General features: G+C 25.9%; 1 protein-coding gene across 3 annotated transcripts in view; it reads right to left on the bottom strand.

Annotated features, from left to right (window-relative positions):
* Window positions 1-3,430: 3,430 nt before the first annotated feature.
* The window catches only part of SNF4Agamma (SNF4/AMP-activated protein kinase gamma subunit), a 50,238-nt gene continuing 35,218 nt past the window's right edge, over window positions 3,431-18,450 (bottom strand). The window contains exons 8-15 of one of the 3 annotated variants that reach the window (XM_011504242.1): window positions 17,398-17,446; window positions 16,647-16,781; window positions 13,560-13,712; window positions 10,226-10,404; window positions 6,057-6,260; window positions 5,841-5,987; window positions 4,932-5,025; window positions 3,431-3,555 (exon numbers count right to left, since the gene is read on the bottom strand). In XM_011504242.1, the coding sequence (XP_011502544.1) occupies window positions 3,506-3,555; window positions 4,932-5,025; window positions 5,841-5,987; window positions 6,057-6,260; window positions 10,226-10,404; window positions 13,560-13,712; window positions 16,647-16,781; window positions 17,398-17,446 (1,011 nt within the window). In that variant the 3' untranslated portion in view covers window positions 3,431-3,505. Of the gene's footprint in view, window positions 3,556-4,931; window positions 5,026-5,840; window positions 5,988-6,056; window positions 6,261-10,225; window positions 10,405-13,559; window positions 13,713-16,646; window positions 16,785-17,397; window positions 17,447-18,450 lie in introns of all 3 variants that reach the window. The other 2 variants (XM_011504241.1, XM_011504243.1) reach the window with 2 other exon arrangements.

Consider the following 18,450-nt stretch of genomic DNA (forward strand, 5'->3'; position numbering starts at 1 on the left):
TCATGCGACATCGAGCAATATCTGCACACGTGTGCCTTCAATTGCACGAGACATAACGCATACATTGTTGTCAAGTACGCCACATGTTGCCGCTTGTACAAGCCAAGCGGCAACACTTGATCAGCTCCCCGCATCGCGAAGTCCAGGAGAAGGATGAGTCTCCCAATTAAAGGCGATGCCGTCAGAGGCGCTCCTTTCGATGTTGTCATTGTCAAAACCTAATTCCTTCTGAAGTGGGAAAAGAGGCGTGCACGCTCAGTCGTGCTGCCCAGCGCGGCGCACTCTAATTGGAAAAACTAAAGCATAGGAGCTCCTTGAATGGGGATTCATTGCGAGAGACCTTAAAAGTGGGAACGACGTAGATACAAGACGCTGTCTAAGGAGAGAAGCCAAGAACAAGGTATCAGTAGTTAACTTACTAGAAAATGCGGTTACGATAAGGAAATACGAATGAACACCACATTGCCATCTCCAGCCCTTTCGAGACAGAGATGCCACAAGACGACGAATAATATACGATATTCTCATCACCAGCCCTTTTGAGACTGAGAGTCGCAAGACGACACATAAGACCTACATCACTGTGAGTACATAATTTCGTATTGCCATAGCCAGTCCGTGTGACACTGGGATGACGCAATCATTAAACGATATAGAACACTCGCCGAAGGGAAGTGTGTCACTCAATTGCTGATCCTTACAAAATCAATAGTAAATCATAGAATACAAGAAGCATCTTATATAGTGAAACATCCATTACAAAAAACGTTCCAAGAAATCGAATATTTATAATTATATAACAAAAATGTAATTGTATATAAATTGTAAAATAAACCATATATTCCTCAAAACGCACGATATTTCTACAGCCCTTCCACTTAACTCCTTCCCGAACATTTGCTAGGGCGAGCGTTAAATATAAGCTATTGAAGCATTGGCAGTTCGAGCCAGTAAACTACAACTTTCGAACAGTAAGTAATACTGTAATGGATTAAATAAATGTCTATTACATTAAAAAAAATATTAATTATAATTTTAAGTTTGCTAACATAGATGGGACAACAGCATTCAGTAAAAAAGTTTGTTTATTTATATAATATTTCTAAAACTTATGTTTCAATATTATTTTTTTATTAATATTTTTGTATCCATATACAATTTTATTTATACTTTATGATAAATATTACTTACTTCTTTTATTACATGTCAATTTTATCATTTAATATAATTTGCCATATAACCTAAAACTCTATAAAACTGTTATGTTACACTTTAACATTAAAATCTATAAGAATGTATTTATTTATCACACAATTTATAAATTCTTTAAAATTTTATACATAAGTAAATCAGTGGTAAATATGTGAATTTGTGTATATGCATTAACAATAAGTGAATTTTGTATATTTAAATTTATTAGTTTTCTAAAAAATAACTACATCTATATGCATTCATTCTTTTACTATTATCCTTATTTACAAACATCAATTGTTACAAATTACCTATACTCATTAGATGAATGTATTATACGTTATACTAATATTTTTAATTATAACTAATTATATACCAATAAATCGTTTGATTTTTAAATTCTAAACAGTTTTATAAGATCATCAAATAAACAACCTTTCGATATTTTAGTGATTTATATTATTAATATCAGTAAAATTATTATTAATTAGAAATATATTTTTTTAACTTACGTTCTAGACTAAATTAGTATCACTCTTTGTTGATTACGTATTGTAACTTCGTGAACTCATTAAAAAATTTTTAAATTATTTTTGTAAAAATATCGATAAAAATTAACAATATATTTCATACAATATTAGTCGTTTATATTATACACCAATTTTGTTAATAATTGAATATTTATTGTAATTGAAAAAAAAACTAGCGTTTATAATTCTTTTAATTTTTTGTAGCCTTTAAATAAGTAAATTTTTCTTATTAGAACTTACACCAACGATTAAGGTAATATTAAGTTTTTATCTTAATGTTGATGAATTAAAAGTTATTAGCATGATATAATATTATGTAAAAGTTTTTTATAATATTTTTATAATAAATATTTTGTACATATCTTTTAATAGTTGGTCTATTATTTGTTTTTTGACTTATATACACGTAATTTAACGTTTTTTCGATTTAAATATTATTATTTTGTTTATGCTAATATGAAAGTTTTAACTTTTCATAGTTAAAATAATTTAACTTCCATTGATTTACATCAATAAATTTACTGTATATTTTCACAGCTTAAAATACTTTTAATTAACATAATTATTGATTTTTGTGTAATTCATTTAAAAATGCATTATTATATTATTAGTCCTATATGAATTTTATTTTTGTTTATAAATATCTTCATTGGAAAAATTTATTTATTTTACATTTTTATCGTTTCTCCAATATCCAAATTGATAATTCTTAGCATTTATTGATTAAGTATTAACAATGCTTGCATCTGGTAATTGAAATGGAACCATTAATTAGTATGTACTATTAATATATAAATTTTTAGTTTTTTGTTGTATTTATCATTTTCATATAACAAATACATATTTAAAATTTTTATTTAAGGTCATAAATACATATTATTAATGAAAATTAAACGAAATGCAAGATGAAATTATTTTGAAACGTTAAAACATTAATTTTTATATTTTCAGATGGTGTCAGATCACACAACTACTATTTTATTGTATTTTAACGATGTCAAAGTTTATTAAAAGTGACTCTAGATTATATTTTCTTAACGTTACAATAATTTGGTGTAATAACAGCATACAACTACACTTTTTTGTTTATATGTTCATAGTAACTTTTAATAAATCTTTGATACTATAAAATAAGTTTATTTAATTTATTTTAAGTTAACTCTTTTCAATATATTTTATAATAATATAATTTGTATTTAAAAGTATGTTTTTAGCAAATATAGTAATATATTAATTAAACTTATATAAGCACCATGAATGTATAATTATAAAATTATATTTAAATTATAAATTACAATATTTACGAGTAATACAATTAAAAAGTTTGAATTATGTTTTATCATATTGGCAGACAATAATTTCATATATAAATTGATAATTTATAATTTTATGATAAATTAATAAGGACAAAAGGAATTTTTAGAATAATTTCTTCACTACGCACAATAAAGAAAGAGAATATAATAATTTTGCACGGACGTCTATAAAATGAAGTGCTTATATTTCTGTAAAAAATGTAAATTATTATCTATTGTATTTAAAAAGTGTATTATTTATTTTTAACATTTAAAACTGCAACTGTAATTATATCACTATAATTTTATTATAAATAAGACTATTTTATTATATTCCTGTTGCAGGAAACTGTCTCCACTTATGCTCCTTAGATTCACTGCATAGTATTGATCGTGAACTCTTAATATTTGAATTTATATTATCAAGAGATAAATTAAGATTAACCTCTGCTTGTTTTTAAGATATAATTGTTGAAATTACAGCATGTTCTAGCCTTCACTTTCCAAAGGACCATATTTAAATTTACTGGAATCCTGACCTATAAACATATTTAGTTATAATTCTAAGATATTAATTATAAGTTGCATGTATATACATTATTTATAAAAAATTACAAACAAATATGTATTAAAACATATCTTTACTAAATAATAATTAAAGTATATTATTATAATATACTTACATACATACAATTATTATAATATACTTATTATAATATAATTACCTTTATTTTTTAATTTAATATAACATATAATAAGAAATAAGTCGTTCAGATAATCTTCCTTCGTTATTAGTTATATAATATATACTTGTTTGCATACTGTTCAATTACTAACTACTCATATCATTGAATATAAAATAAATTGTTTAAAAAAAATTTATTTTATAAATAATTGAATTATGAATACGTATATTTGTTTAGTTTATTCAATAATACATACACGTTTCAAATTCTGCTGTAACTTGTTTTATTTATTTTTTTTAAATCAAGCATTTTTTTATTAGTTCAAATAAAAGTTGACACAGTTTACGTTCATTAGAATTCCAGCCTTACCATATTTATATCTTTAAAATGTGCAAAGTACACATTTGAAATATTAAAATTACATATTTAGTTTTACATTTCAAAATAATATTCTAACAAATTTTTAATTCTTTATTGATATAATATGTAATATATTTACTATAATACAGATACACCTATAGTACACTTACCGCGGAGTTGGAAAATATTCATCACGGATATTTTTTACATTTATTTTTTTAAAACTGAATTCGTTTATAGAAATCTATCTTAAACAGCGTCATAGATATAAGAAATTAAATAAAGGAAATGTATTATTATTACGAGTACAATTCCCATTACAACATGTATATATATATATATATATATATATATATATATATATATAAACAAAAATAAAAATGAAATTAATTTTAATATGTTAATTAATTTTGTTACAAGTAATACTAATGCATTTCAAATTAATATTCTTCCAATAAAAATAGAAATTCAGACAGAATCGATGAAATGTAAAATAAAAAAAATATTCAATATAATAATTTTTCACTATTATTTGAAATATTAGATGGAGCTGAGGTACATTTAGCCAACAACTAGATATTTATAAAAAAAACATTTGCAGATGATCAAGCTACAGTATTAAATATTAATACATAATACATGTTATATCTAAGAATTATAAATTTTACTGAATAAAAATAATATACATTTTTTAAGTACATTACATAAAATTTCTAAAAGAATGCTTATGTACTACTTGTTCTTACTATTACACTAGAAACATAGAAAAGAATTGTCAAGGAAATAATTAATAATTTATGTAATTGATTATGAAATATCTAAAAAATGTACATAAAATTTAAACATGTAAAATAGGATGAAATACAAACCACATGGCTTCAAAACCAAATAATATAATAGATCGGATAGTGAAATTATTCCGATGACCTTTTCATCTTCATCCACAACTACCAATCGATGAACCTGGTAAAAAGATATAATTTTTTAGAAATACTGTGATTTGAATAAAATATATATTATATACATATTTTTATTTTTTAAAGTTAAAAATATATATTTATATTTTTATACAATAAAATTACCGAATATAATTATACGTATTTATCGTTGTAATTTTCAAACATAATATGGACATACCTATATATAATCGATAGAAGTTCAATTTTGATTATAAAAATATATATTCATAATTATTATAGAATTCTTTTAATATCATATAATTCTATAATTTTATTATAATCTTTAAATATTTAGACTTCTACAATTATCTTTGAATATTAAATACTTCTATAATTACAAGGATTCAAGGCAATAATAATTTAATTAATAAATACTGTAATATATTTTCAATTAAGATTTTAACAAAAATATGTATTACTGGAATCGTCTGAAACGAACTAGTTTAAATTACACGTAAGATCTCAAATTTAAATAATAATTAATTTGATTATAAAATTACAAAAATTATTAAAAACTAAATTCTACAGTTACTAAAAAAATTACATTAGATCTGAATTCTTAAAAATGTTATTATTGAAGGTAGTAAATTTGTAAGTATTTGAGTATTGCTGATTCACTAAAAAAATATTCTAAAGAGTCGTGTATTTATGTTGTATTCCTGGAAACTATAAATGATGAATTATGTTTTGATTTTCTAATAGAAGCACAAATAAAAAATAGAATGAAACTTATTTTAATATTATTCATAATGCACCGACGATATTCTGGTAAATATTTAACATTTTTCATATACTCAATAACTGTAAATTTTAACTGACCTCTGCTCTTACAATCTTTTCCATTATAGTAAAAAGAGTTTCATTTAATTTACAACTTTGCACTCCTTCGAACCATTCATTACGATGCTCATTAGCTTCTCTAAGAGTCACATCTAAATTATTATATGTCTTTTCGGCTGCTAAATTCTGAAATAAATATATATACAGATTTTCTTTTTAAAGCATATTAAATTTATATTTCATTATTAAACTTACGATAACATCAAACTTTGAATAAATATTGATCAGTTTGCCATCATTGTCAACTATTGGTAGTGCTGACACTCGCCTCTCTACAAATTTCTTCAAAGCTAAAATTATACTAGTGTTTTCAGTAGCTATTTCTATATTTTCAAAAGTTCCTATTTGTAATTCTTTTAATGTCTTGTTTGAAAAAGATGGTTTTGGCAACTCATTAATCTACAGAGATGTAATAAAAAAGAAATATAAGATTACTAAAAATTGATTTCACATATTCTTGATAAAAATCGCGGTTTGTTTGGAATACTATATATAAACTTATTTCACAAATACAAAAATAAAATATTTTGAGAAATTAACAGTGTATAATTATGTATTATCGAAATTAATTAAACTGAGTAATTTATTAAAAATTCTTTATAAATTATTGTGTAAAAGCTTTTTACGGTTTACTATTCATTACTTACTATTTCATCAAGGACATAGCATAGCAGCAAGCTTATAACCATTCGAATAATTAAATATATATTAAAGTATAATAATAGTTCTTTTTTTTCCAAAAAATACAAAATATGGAATGGTTGCAATTTAGTTTTAAGAGAATTGCATGGATATAATCGATGTATTATATTTTCTTTCCAATTAACTTTGAATTAAAAATCAATGTTTAATTTAAATTTGATTTTAATCATAAATTTTATTATTATAACATAAACATTATTAAAACAGACGCCACTATTTTGCAATTTTAGACTGTTGAAAAATTCATATGTTCTATAATTTAAATTTATCTATGTTAATATTTTATATATGATTTGAATATTTTAATAATGTATGTGTGAAAATTTCTAAACAACTTACATAAATGGACGACTATAATAAATTAAAAGAAATAAAATCACTTTAAAATAAATATATAGAAAAAAACTTTTATTGAATTGAATAATTAAATAAGAAAAACGCATCCATTATGATTTGCAAATGTATTTCATCAGTAAAAAAAAAATTATACATAAAATATAATTTGATAGTCTTGAATTTATAGAGCGTCAAGGTAAAATAAATTTCATAAAATATTTCTACATACAAAAAATAAATATTTTTTTTAATTCGTATCTATTAACAGTTAAACAAATATATTTATTTAGTTATTACAAGATTATTTAAATTTTTACAACATTTAAATAATGTTGATCGTATGTAAATTTTTATATAATTCAGTGTATTAAAGTTATTAATATATTCTAAAGTATTTGATAAATACAGAATGCACATTGTTCGGAAAATAATCCCACAATTTGACTAGTCAGCCAAACGTGCAATAATTAACTTAGAACAATAAAACCCACTAGATGTTATGTGGGGTTGCCGGGCAAGTAAAGGGTGAATGCACTGACTAATAATTAACATGTCTTTATTATTTCTATTTATTTAAATTGATTTACAAAAGGGTGAATTACAGACGAACTTTATATTTCTTGATAATCTTGTGGTGTTGAAATATATTTACTATGAATGAAGCAGGTTATAATCTATTGAATATTATCACTAAGAGGTTATCATGATTGTAGTGCTCTGATCGAACACTGGAATGCCATTGTGTTTATCTTAACACGTGTGTAGTTGACTTTAAATATCGGTCGTAAGAAAGCCGAGATGGAGGTTATGCGAAGCTCTGCGCCATCTGTGTCGGGAACAACTTGTAGTTGGAGAGATTGAGAAGCCAATGTGGCTTTTATAGCTGGTCTAATTCAAGAGTATGTCCGGGAAGCTTCCGTAGTTGGACTTTATCCGTCCGTCTTCTACATAAGCCGAGAAATCAAGAATGAGTACAAGCTGTAAGGACTTACTTGCAGTGTATCGTGATTTTCCAGTCTCTCTTCGGTGGCTTGTTATGACGTTCCCTTGCAATGTTGCAACTCTTCAGTTCTTCCTTGTCTCCAAGTGAGACCACAAGTGGTCAGGTCCCACGCAATCCAGTCTTGATGAGATCAATTCAACTGTACACTAATTCACAATAGTGGAAAGAACTTATTATTAAAACTCAGCTAGCTAAACGACTCATCTCTCCGGTCCTCCTCCGTGAGAGTTGGTCGTAACTTATCCTTCACTGTAAGAAGTATTTGGAAAGAGTAAGTGAGGGTACATTACGTAGTCCCTTCTTAAAATGATTCACTGATCCCGCTCCACTTGGGATCCCTTCTTCCTTTATTAATTAACCAATCAGTGGTTGATCTTGGGTCGCACAATAGATTATGCACGCCTTCATTTCCACTTCCTTCCGGGCTCAGTTCCGAATTTGCTAATTGGGAAAGTGTCGGAAGGTGGCGAGCCTTTTCCATTGGTCACCTCTCTTTGGTTGCCTCATCCCTCTCTGGGACTTGGCTAGAAGAAGGGTCCGCTTGGGCGTGGTCAATTTTCCAATACGATCGACCAGATGTGGCATAGCCAAGAACAATGCAAGCATTGTCTTAAAGGCCGAGTGCGCACGTATGGTCATTGCATGTTGTTGCACGTACGGGTTTTGGGTTTTAGTAAATGTTTGTACTCAATGCTTTACGCATATCTGATATTCGTTTCGAATCTACTTTGGGGTTCTCCCGGCAGTAAACCCATTAGGTTCTACTGCACTGGGAGTATGAGCACGTTCCGCTAGAGTTTTCCAGATGTTTTATGACACTAGTACAAATAATTATGAGCAGGAAGTTTTGAAGTCTTAAATACAATTTTCATGACATTACTTGTCAGATATTTTATTGCCTTACTAAACGGAGTCTCTTATTCTCAAACACACATTGTACTTTAAACTATAAGTAAAATGTACGAAATTCATATTTGTAAATCAGAGATTTGTTACAAATTAAAATGATTCATTTTTTCGCCCTCTATAATAATTATATTAATTATTAGCCCCCCCAATAATTTTCATAAAAAAAAATGAAATAGAACTCTGATAATTAGGCGAATCATAAAAGTCTTACTATTTTACTTTAAATAAGAATTGCAATTAATTCGTATGCATTCATTTTTTTCGTCTTTTATAAATATTTCATGAATATATGATTATTAATATAAAACAAATTATTTATATTAATAAAAACTGTAATTAAAAATTAAAAATTTTCTATAATTTAAAAAATATAATTTTTTTCGTCTTATTTTCTAGATTTTATATCTGTTTCCGAATAGAATTTAATACAAAAATATCTGGGAAGCCCATTTTTTCAATAAAATTTAGAAACGTAATCATTATATACGGTTTTATTAATTCCTAAAGCAACTGAAATTACATTAAGTAGAATAACTATTAACATAAAAATTTTTTAATAAAAAGTGTGTTCTACATGATTAAACTGATATATAATATGAAAAATAAGGTAAATAAGAATATATAATAAAATAAAAAATTAACTTTAGAATTCACAATCGTTCATTCACAAAAATATAAATCATTGTTACAAAAGCATTATTAACATATTAATAGTTAATAATTAAAGTGTGAAAAAAATAATTAAATTTTATTTTTAATTTCCAATTACTTTTTTTTTAGAAAAAATTTGACGTACAAATTATTTATAACATTACATTCATTTTAAATAGAATATATTTAAGAATCTATTACATATGCATTTATTTAGGCATACTCAATAATATACAAAACAATTTTGTTTAACCAATGTTGTCATGCTAATTCTTTTTAAATCATGCATAATTTCTAAATAGATATACTTTATATTTCTAAAAAAATATATCAATTATTGTCCGTTTTACTAGGAATATCATAATAGATACTCTATAATATTTCATCATATGTAACTGTGAACATTAAAACTTAATTTACTTTTATCAATATATTCAATTAATAAATGATTAAAAATTTAGTTATATGTTGTGAAAAAAAATATTTTCTTTTAATTGAGACATCATTGTTGAATTTAATCAATCAGTATTTCCTTTTTTATTAATAAAATATATAAGAAATATTATCAAAGGAAAGCTACATAAAAGTAATAAGAAATATAATAATATTCAATTTCATTCGTAAGTATATTTGACCACAATATAAAATTTGTTAACAAACTGTACATTTTAAAATTCGAAAACACAAAGAAAATTTATAGGAAAATATACTAAAATAAGAGTCTAATAATACTAATACGATATATTACAATATAAATACTTACATAAAGAAAAAGGAAACGCAATATTCTTTTATGAGTTAATATATATAGCACATTTCCAGTAGTAGGATCTATCACTGGCAAGCGATGAATTTTATTACTTATTAAGATTTTGATAGCATCGAATAAAGAAGCATCAGGTTCAATACTGATTAATGGTTGAACTTGTTCTTTAAGTACTTCTGTAAAAATAAAACTTTAGTGAACTTTTTAAATAATTACTTAATTAAATGCATTCATTCTTATAAATGTAACAATTATTAACTGTTCAAATTATTTTATCTTTTTTAATTGTATTGTTCGAAATTGGAATATTTTCCAAGACTTTGAAAATCGGAGTTCTTCTATTCTAGAGCCTTATATATAAATCTAGAGCCTTTTAACTCTCGTGTTTGTAAACATTGATTCCGCGAATTCTCAAATATTCTAAGCTTTATTTTCGTCGGTTGGAATTCTCCAACCTTTTAAAGCTTAGCTTTCCTAGAGTTTTCCAAAGTTCTAGAGCTTTATTCTCTGACGTTATGCAAGACTTTCGACATACCAACACCTATGCATTGTTGCCAGCTAAGTAAACTTCCACGCAGATATTTAATGGAAGCACGCGACACGCCTCACTCTCGCTCTCTCTATTAACGTCTCTCAGTGAAGACGCCATAACACGGACTACGGTCTGTCTTCGCAGGACCTTCATGGAACAGTCGGGATTTCTCAGCAGAGCCGCCACGGAATGAACAAGCCTTCAGTTTCATCCTCTTCTAGAGGGAAATGTCCCCACGTGTAACCAATAAAACTTCGTCTATATAAAACGTTACAATCACGTGACATTGCACGAAGAAGTACCAGAGATTTATGACCTCCTACCTCTGTATGTAGTGAATGCAACGCGACGTGGCAACCGTCACCGTACTGAAAGATCTCACCGATTCGCAAACGCTATCGTAGAATCATTATTATCATGAATATTATAAAATAGAAGGCAATAAACAGCACGATAAGCAAATGTGTTAAATATTGAACAAATGCGCTATTCTTTCCATTTGTCCGTACTTCTTTACCCCACCAGGCAACTGGTGGTCATAGTCTAATCCAACACATCCTGGTCCTTCGACCACTGGATGACGGGAATTCTAAACATGTATTATTATTAATTATTAATGATTTTAGATGTTGTGTTGATAATAATTTATAAAATATTATACATATAAAAGATTTCCTATCAAATACCAAATTAAATGGATAAAGAATTTTTAAGAATTTGTTAATACGTAATATGTAATTTATCATATACTTCCATTTGCTAATTTTAATGTACGTAAAATAATAATGTATTATATATGTTATAGAATATAAATTAACAGGTAATAATGAATCAAAGTCATCGATAGATCGATTTCAATTTTCTTAATTGGAAAACTGAAAACTTTTTTCTACATGTTAGTGTTTTTTCTACTACAAGAACAAATTATAGTCATATTTATAATATATTTTTTAGTTAGTAAATAAAGCTAAAAATAATTCAAAGATAAGACAATTTTGTTTAATATAATTCACTGAAACAATTAAGGAATTTTTTTATTAATAAGAATATTTATAAATATTACAATTTTAGAATATTCGGAAATCAAATTAATTTCATAGAAAATATATGGATTTTATGAGTGAAATAGAACTACTTTGAAATTATATTAATTTTTACTAATGAATTTTAAAGTCATATTTTAATATTCATAATTCTCATAACAGTATATTAAAAATAAAATAGATGTAATAAGCAAAACAATCAAAATATATAAAATTTTTTAAAATAATATATGAATAGATAATTCAAGATTAAATACAATTAGACATAAAAAGTTTTAACGAAGATGATGGAACATGAAAAATTAATATATTAGTAAGAAAAATAAAGAGAAAGTGAATATAATGATTTTTACTTGATTAATTTTTATTTGCAAAAAATTACGTATTATTACAATATAATATACAAATACTTTCGCATTTCATTTACACGTAGACAAAAAATGTCTGCTATATAAAACTAAGAACTAAGTAACATAAAAAAGTCAATAGTCAGGTTTATAAAGTTATTATGAGAACGGAAGAAAGTAATTTATAATTTACAAATTAAGTATACGTATAGGATAAAAAATAAATAAATAATAGAGGTAATTTATTAATGAGTGATAAATACAAAAAAACAATAGAATATAAAAGGAACAGAACTTAATTCAACTGATAAGCAAATGTATTATAATATTTTAAACAATGTAAAAATTATATTATATTAGTTATCAAGCCTTGATATAGAATACTTATTACATAACATTTTCGAAATATATATTTGACAAATATAATTGGAATTACATATAATGTACGTAGAAAATATAGAGTGAATAACGTATAAATTGAATATTTGCAATGTAACTAATTTATATCAAATGAACGGATACCACACCAATGAAGAATTCTTTAAATTAAAGTGTCATTTGATAATACATTCCAAATAGTTCAAGTGTATGTAATTTATTATTAATACAAGAAAGGGTATGAAAAAAAAAGTTTAATATGAAAAATTTTTTTTATAAAATAATATTAAATATATGAGATAGAATAGAAATATAACAGACAAAGTAATAATTAAAAAAATAAGGATATAAGAAATTGAAATAAATGAAGGCATTGCAAACCATGAATGAATTGATACAGATATTGATGATAAATAATTAAGGTATCACAGAGTTTATATTTGCAATATCAAATATTTACATGTACAAACATTTACAAATTTGATTTGTTAAAAAGAATGAAAACAATATTCCTTCGACCTATCCATTATTAAAAATAATGTATTACATTTTTATATAAATTTTAAATATAAAAGGAAACAGATAGAAACTAGGATTTTAACAACATAAAGATAGATAAGATTTGTAGATGTAAGATATGCTAGTACTTTATTACAAAACAAATTATTATTTTTAATTTTGAAAGATTTCCAGCATTTTTCAATAAAAAAATGTAGTTAAAATACAAAATTTTTGTTTCAGATTATTTTTACAAACTATTTTTTAAATCTTCTGGAAGTAATTAAGCTTAAACATACTGCATAGTCAGCTAATAAATTTGCAATATAAAAATTTTATAAAATTTTCGAAATCTCAAAACACTAAAAACCGTTATAAATATTTATTGCTATATACATATGTTAATTTTAAATAAAAATTTGTAAATAATTTTTTAAGAAAATTTCATGAGTGTAAATAATATTTGTACAATGTATTATAAAAAAATACTTATATGTTACTTGTAACTCCAAAAAATTTTGTTGTATACTCACTTCTCCATGTTTCTAGTTCATGTTCCTCTAACTCGTCCATTGTGACCGACGGGCTAATGTAATACATTTGTAGTATTTTAATAAAATCTGTTATAGTTAACATTCCTACAAACTGCTGTTGAGCGCTATCCCATAAAGGTGCAGCTCTAACTCCTAATACAGAATGAATATATTATAAATAACAGAAAATGTATATTAATTATGAAAAATAAACATAAAAATTTAAATAAATATAAAAAAACTAATTTGAAACTATGCAATGTAGAAGAAACATTTCTAAATATAGAAGAATCACTAATGGAGATATTTATCTTCCTAAAGAAATACTGTTCCATTTTTTTAATGGAAAGTTTGTTTTAATGAAATATTATTATATTCACATTAGCTTCTTTATTAAATTTTTATTGTCATTTAGGATTTTCAAATATACTTCTAAAGTACAATTAAATTCCCAAGCACATATATATTATATTATTAAAACCCATTTGTATTTATTATCTTCTTGCTTCTTCCTGTCAGAAGAAATATTTGAATACATACAATTTATTTATTATATATTTAATGTTTACTTTTCAAGTTGGTTTTCAATACACAGACATTACAAAGTTCATTAATTTAATCTTTGTAAAACGTTTTCGTGTATTTTATAAATCAATCTTTAGTTATACTGTATCACAAACAATTTAAATATCTAAAGAAATAAATTTAATTATTTTTTAATTAAAATTTCGATGCAATAAATTTAAATTATTTTATAAGACAAAAGAATTACAATATATGTTGCAATAACCACTATTCTACTCGTGGTCGTTATTCTATTTCTCAAATGTAATATCCTGGTGGAATCTTTTAACAAGGCATGAATAATCATATGCCTATTGTATGTTATGAATACTGTTCGGGTTTGTCACAGTTCCACGAATTTAAAAAAAAGTGGGTCATACGCGCTGTACGGCGCACGGCACGTGCTATCGGACGAATGTTTATAAACAAAACTCGACAAGTCCGAGCTAGTTTTACGATTTGAGATATAATATACTATAAGATCTCACAAAGGAAGAACGTCCACGAAACTTCTAGAAGCTTCATTTTCTAACGCCACAAAGAATTTCGGTATGACGATATGCCTCGGCACTGTTGCCGGCGTTGCATCCGCTGCATGCATATTTAAGGGCAGCTCGCCATGTGACGATGCTCATTGTAATCCTACTTCGTGCTCACTAAACTGTAATTGCCGCTCAGTGTCTTTAGAATATACTGTGACGAGGACACGTGGCCATAAATTCGGCAGCCTAGTAAATAATATACGTGTGCATTATTAAAAGGAAATCGGCAGATTTAGTAGCGATTTACAGTGAAGCCAATGTAATAGTAATCAAAGGGAACATCAATTACGCAGCAAATAACACACCTTGTCTGCAGCTCACAAGGTACATTTTTATATTAATAATAAGCTAGTCACACTAAATAAACAAATAAATCTAGCAATTTATATTCTTTCTTAGTCGAACCAACGCTTCGACCGCGTACGGTCTCTCTCTCGGTCGGACCAACGCTTCAACCCCGTACAGGCCCATAAGAGTCAACTCAAGTTACGCAATTCGTCAAGCACATTGTCAAGACCAGACAACAATATATTGAATAATTAACTATAAATACATTTCAATAAATCCTGCAATAGCACGAAGACTTATCATTAATTACTCTAGTGTGTGACTAGTCTTTTCTTCTGCCTCCATAAATAATTCAAAATATAATTGATTATTCGACAAGTTCTATTAAACATCCTACACCAAATTAAGTATAGTTATTCATACATCAAACATACTTGATTCAAACACCATCTTCTCATGCTACCTCATAAGCATGATTGACTGACTACACCAGCTGATATTTACATTACCTCAAATACAAGACACGCAGTAATGTCTATAAAATCTACGATAATCAAGAGTACAAGGATACACCCTCAGTACTACAATAGCATACTTCTTTCTCAACAACCTTGCAGTATTATTATTATAATTATTAACAAATAATAAACATTGATCTTACTGAAATTACATTATATATAATATTTGTCAGCCCTTCCACTTATTATTTCCTTTAAAGTTATCCTGCCGAGAGACTAATCCACTGAACTATTGAATTGGTAGTTCGAGTCATAAACGAAACCTTAAAAATCGAACAAATACTATTATATTTCATAAGGATAGAATCGCTATCAATACGTTAAACAAAAAAATAAATAAACATGTTTATGTAACTTTATGTACGAATAATGTATAAGTATATAGTTCTTATGAATGTGTATTAGAATTCATCAGTATATTTATATATTGTGTAATAAAAAGTATCTGCAATAATTATGAAGCACTCTGGATAATATTCTCTAGTACTCATGTGCAATATGAGCGAGAAATAACACTAATAAATTCGTAACCATCGGTGTTACTGGAAATATGAATCACCTATTTAAAATATGTGATCACGTGACGTGAAAATGAGCGTTTATTGAAATCACTTTGGAAATGAACAAATGAGTTAAGCAATACTATAGAGGAACGTCATAATTATTTAACAATTACTATTTTATAAGTTTCTCCAAATATTTCCAATATACCCTTCTATGTATGTAAATACCGCACGTCGGCATTATTAATAATAAATATTTTACACGCACATGTTCAGTGTTTCTAATTGTAATTACGCATTTCCTTTTATAAAAATATAATTTATATAAATTTAATTTATATATAATATAATTTATAATAATTATTATATATCACATTTTCTAAAGATTTTATGTATTTTATTAAAAACATACTCAACTAATAGCTGGTCTTTCAATTTTATTAAAATTTATATGTATTCCATTTTAATTTGAAATTATTTTTTTTTATGTTTTTTATTTATTTTATATATTAATTTATATATATATATATATATAATATACATTAGTGTTAATACTGTAGGTTTAAAATGTAAAATAATATATTCATATCATCAACAGAATACAAAATTATTATAAATAAATATCAATTTTATTCAAATGCATTATATGTTTAAATTCATGAATATACTTACCATTATAAACAAGAGCAAAGAAAGCTTTTTTAACAAGTAAGTGTGTATCAAAAACTACCAGTTTAGCACTCGTTGGTATAAGATCGTAGCATTTGTGAAACTTAAAAAATTTAATAAAGATCTGAGATTCGTCTTCTTCTGAAAAAATAAAATTTTTTTGTATTAAAACAGTACAATTTTTTGTTATTCTAAAATCGTATTTATCGCACTGTTATATAGTATATACATTCGTACTTGAATAATATAATTTTATTATAAAAAAATTACTGTCTAATGCAGTACACATTTCCATAAAAAATTAAATTATTCAATATTTGCTTGAAAAGATAAATGCAATATAAATTTGACACTTAAATATTATGAAAATTTGATATAAAATTCATATGCTGTATGACTTGGTTATTTACAACAAGGAACTATTTTATATTCATTTTTAATATATAAAAAATATATTACATTTCCTTATATTAATATTAATAATAAATAGAAATTTATTTTAAGGTTTTATTTATACGTAAAATATAAGATAAAATTTAAGACTCAAACTAAATATGGTTGAGTAGAGAATCTTTATAATGTATGTAAGTATAGCGGTTTTATTAATCTAAATTAAAATGATATCTTATTAACTTTATATTTTCATAATCTTAAAATGAGGCATTATCATTAAATATATTACTTTTATTATTATTATAAATTTGGAGATTACATAGTTTATTTACAAATACTGTATAATCTACCACGTACTTACCAAGATCGGAAAGTGAAACTTTTTCCAAAAAAGGGTCTACCACTGGCAACTAAAATAATTTAAATATTTAGATTAATCTTTAATTTTAGTTAAATAAACAATACATAAGAAGTTCACAATATTTATATAACTTTTTATAAATAATTATAATAATAAAAGGATGTATTACCATATATAATAAGTAATGTTATTATAATAGTATATTAAGTAAAAAGTACTTATTCTTTTAGGGCTAATCTATATCACAATTTTTTTTAATTTTTATTATAGCATATACTGTTCAAAATTGGAGCAATTATTCGAGGCATTCGGTTCTCAGAAAGTTTACATTTTCTCTCACCGAAATCCCAACTAGCTGAAAGCTTAGATTCTCAAACGTTCTACAAGGCTGTTTGTTTGAGAATCAGAGACTTCTTTTTGTAAGGCAATAAAACACCTGGCAAGTAATATCATGAAAATTGTATTTAAGACTTCAAAACTTTCCTGCTCATAATTATTTTGCACTAGTGTCATAAAACATCTGGAAACTCTAGCGAAACGTGCTCATACTCCCAGTGCAGTAGAACCTAATGGGTTTATTACCTGGAGAACCCCAAAGTAGATTCAGAACCAATATCAGATATGCATAAAGCATTGAGTACAAAACATTTACTTGATTCACTGGAACCCAAAACCCCGCACGTGCAATAACCTGCAATGGCCGTACGTGCGCACTCGGCCTTTAAGACAATGCTTGCATTGTTCTTGGCTATGCCACATCTGGTCGATCGCATTGGAAAATTGACCACGCCAAACGGACCCTTCTTCTAGCCAAGTCCCAGAGAGGGATGAGGCAACCAAAGAGAGGTGACCAATGGAAAAGGCTCGCCACCTTCCGACACTTTCCCAATTACCAAATTCGGAACTGAGCCCGGAAGGAAATGGAAATGAAGGCGTGCATAATCTATTGTGCGACCCAAGATCAACCTCTGATTGGTTAATTAATAAAGGAAGAAGGGATCCCAAGTGGAGCGGGATCAGTGAACCATTTAAGAAGGGACTACGTAATGTACC

Source organism: Ceratosolen solmsi, unplaced genomic scaffold, assembly GCF_000503995.2.
Source record: "Ceratosolen solmsi marchali unplaced genomic scaffold, CerSol_1.0 scaffold19, whole genome shotgun sequence".
NCBI classification, from domain to species: Eukaryota; Metazoa; Arthropoda; class Insecta; order Hymenoptera; family Agaonidae; genus Ceratosolen; species Ceratosolen solmsi.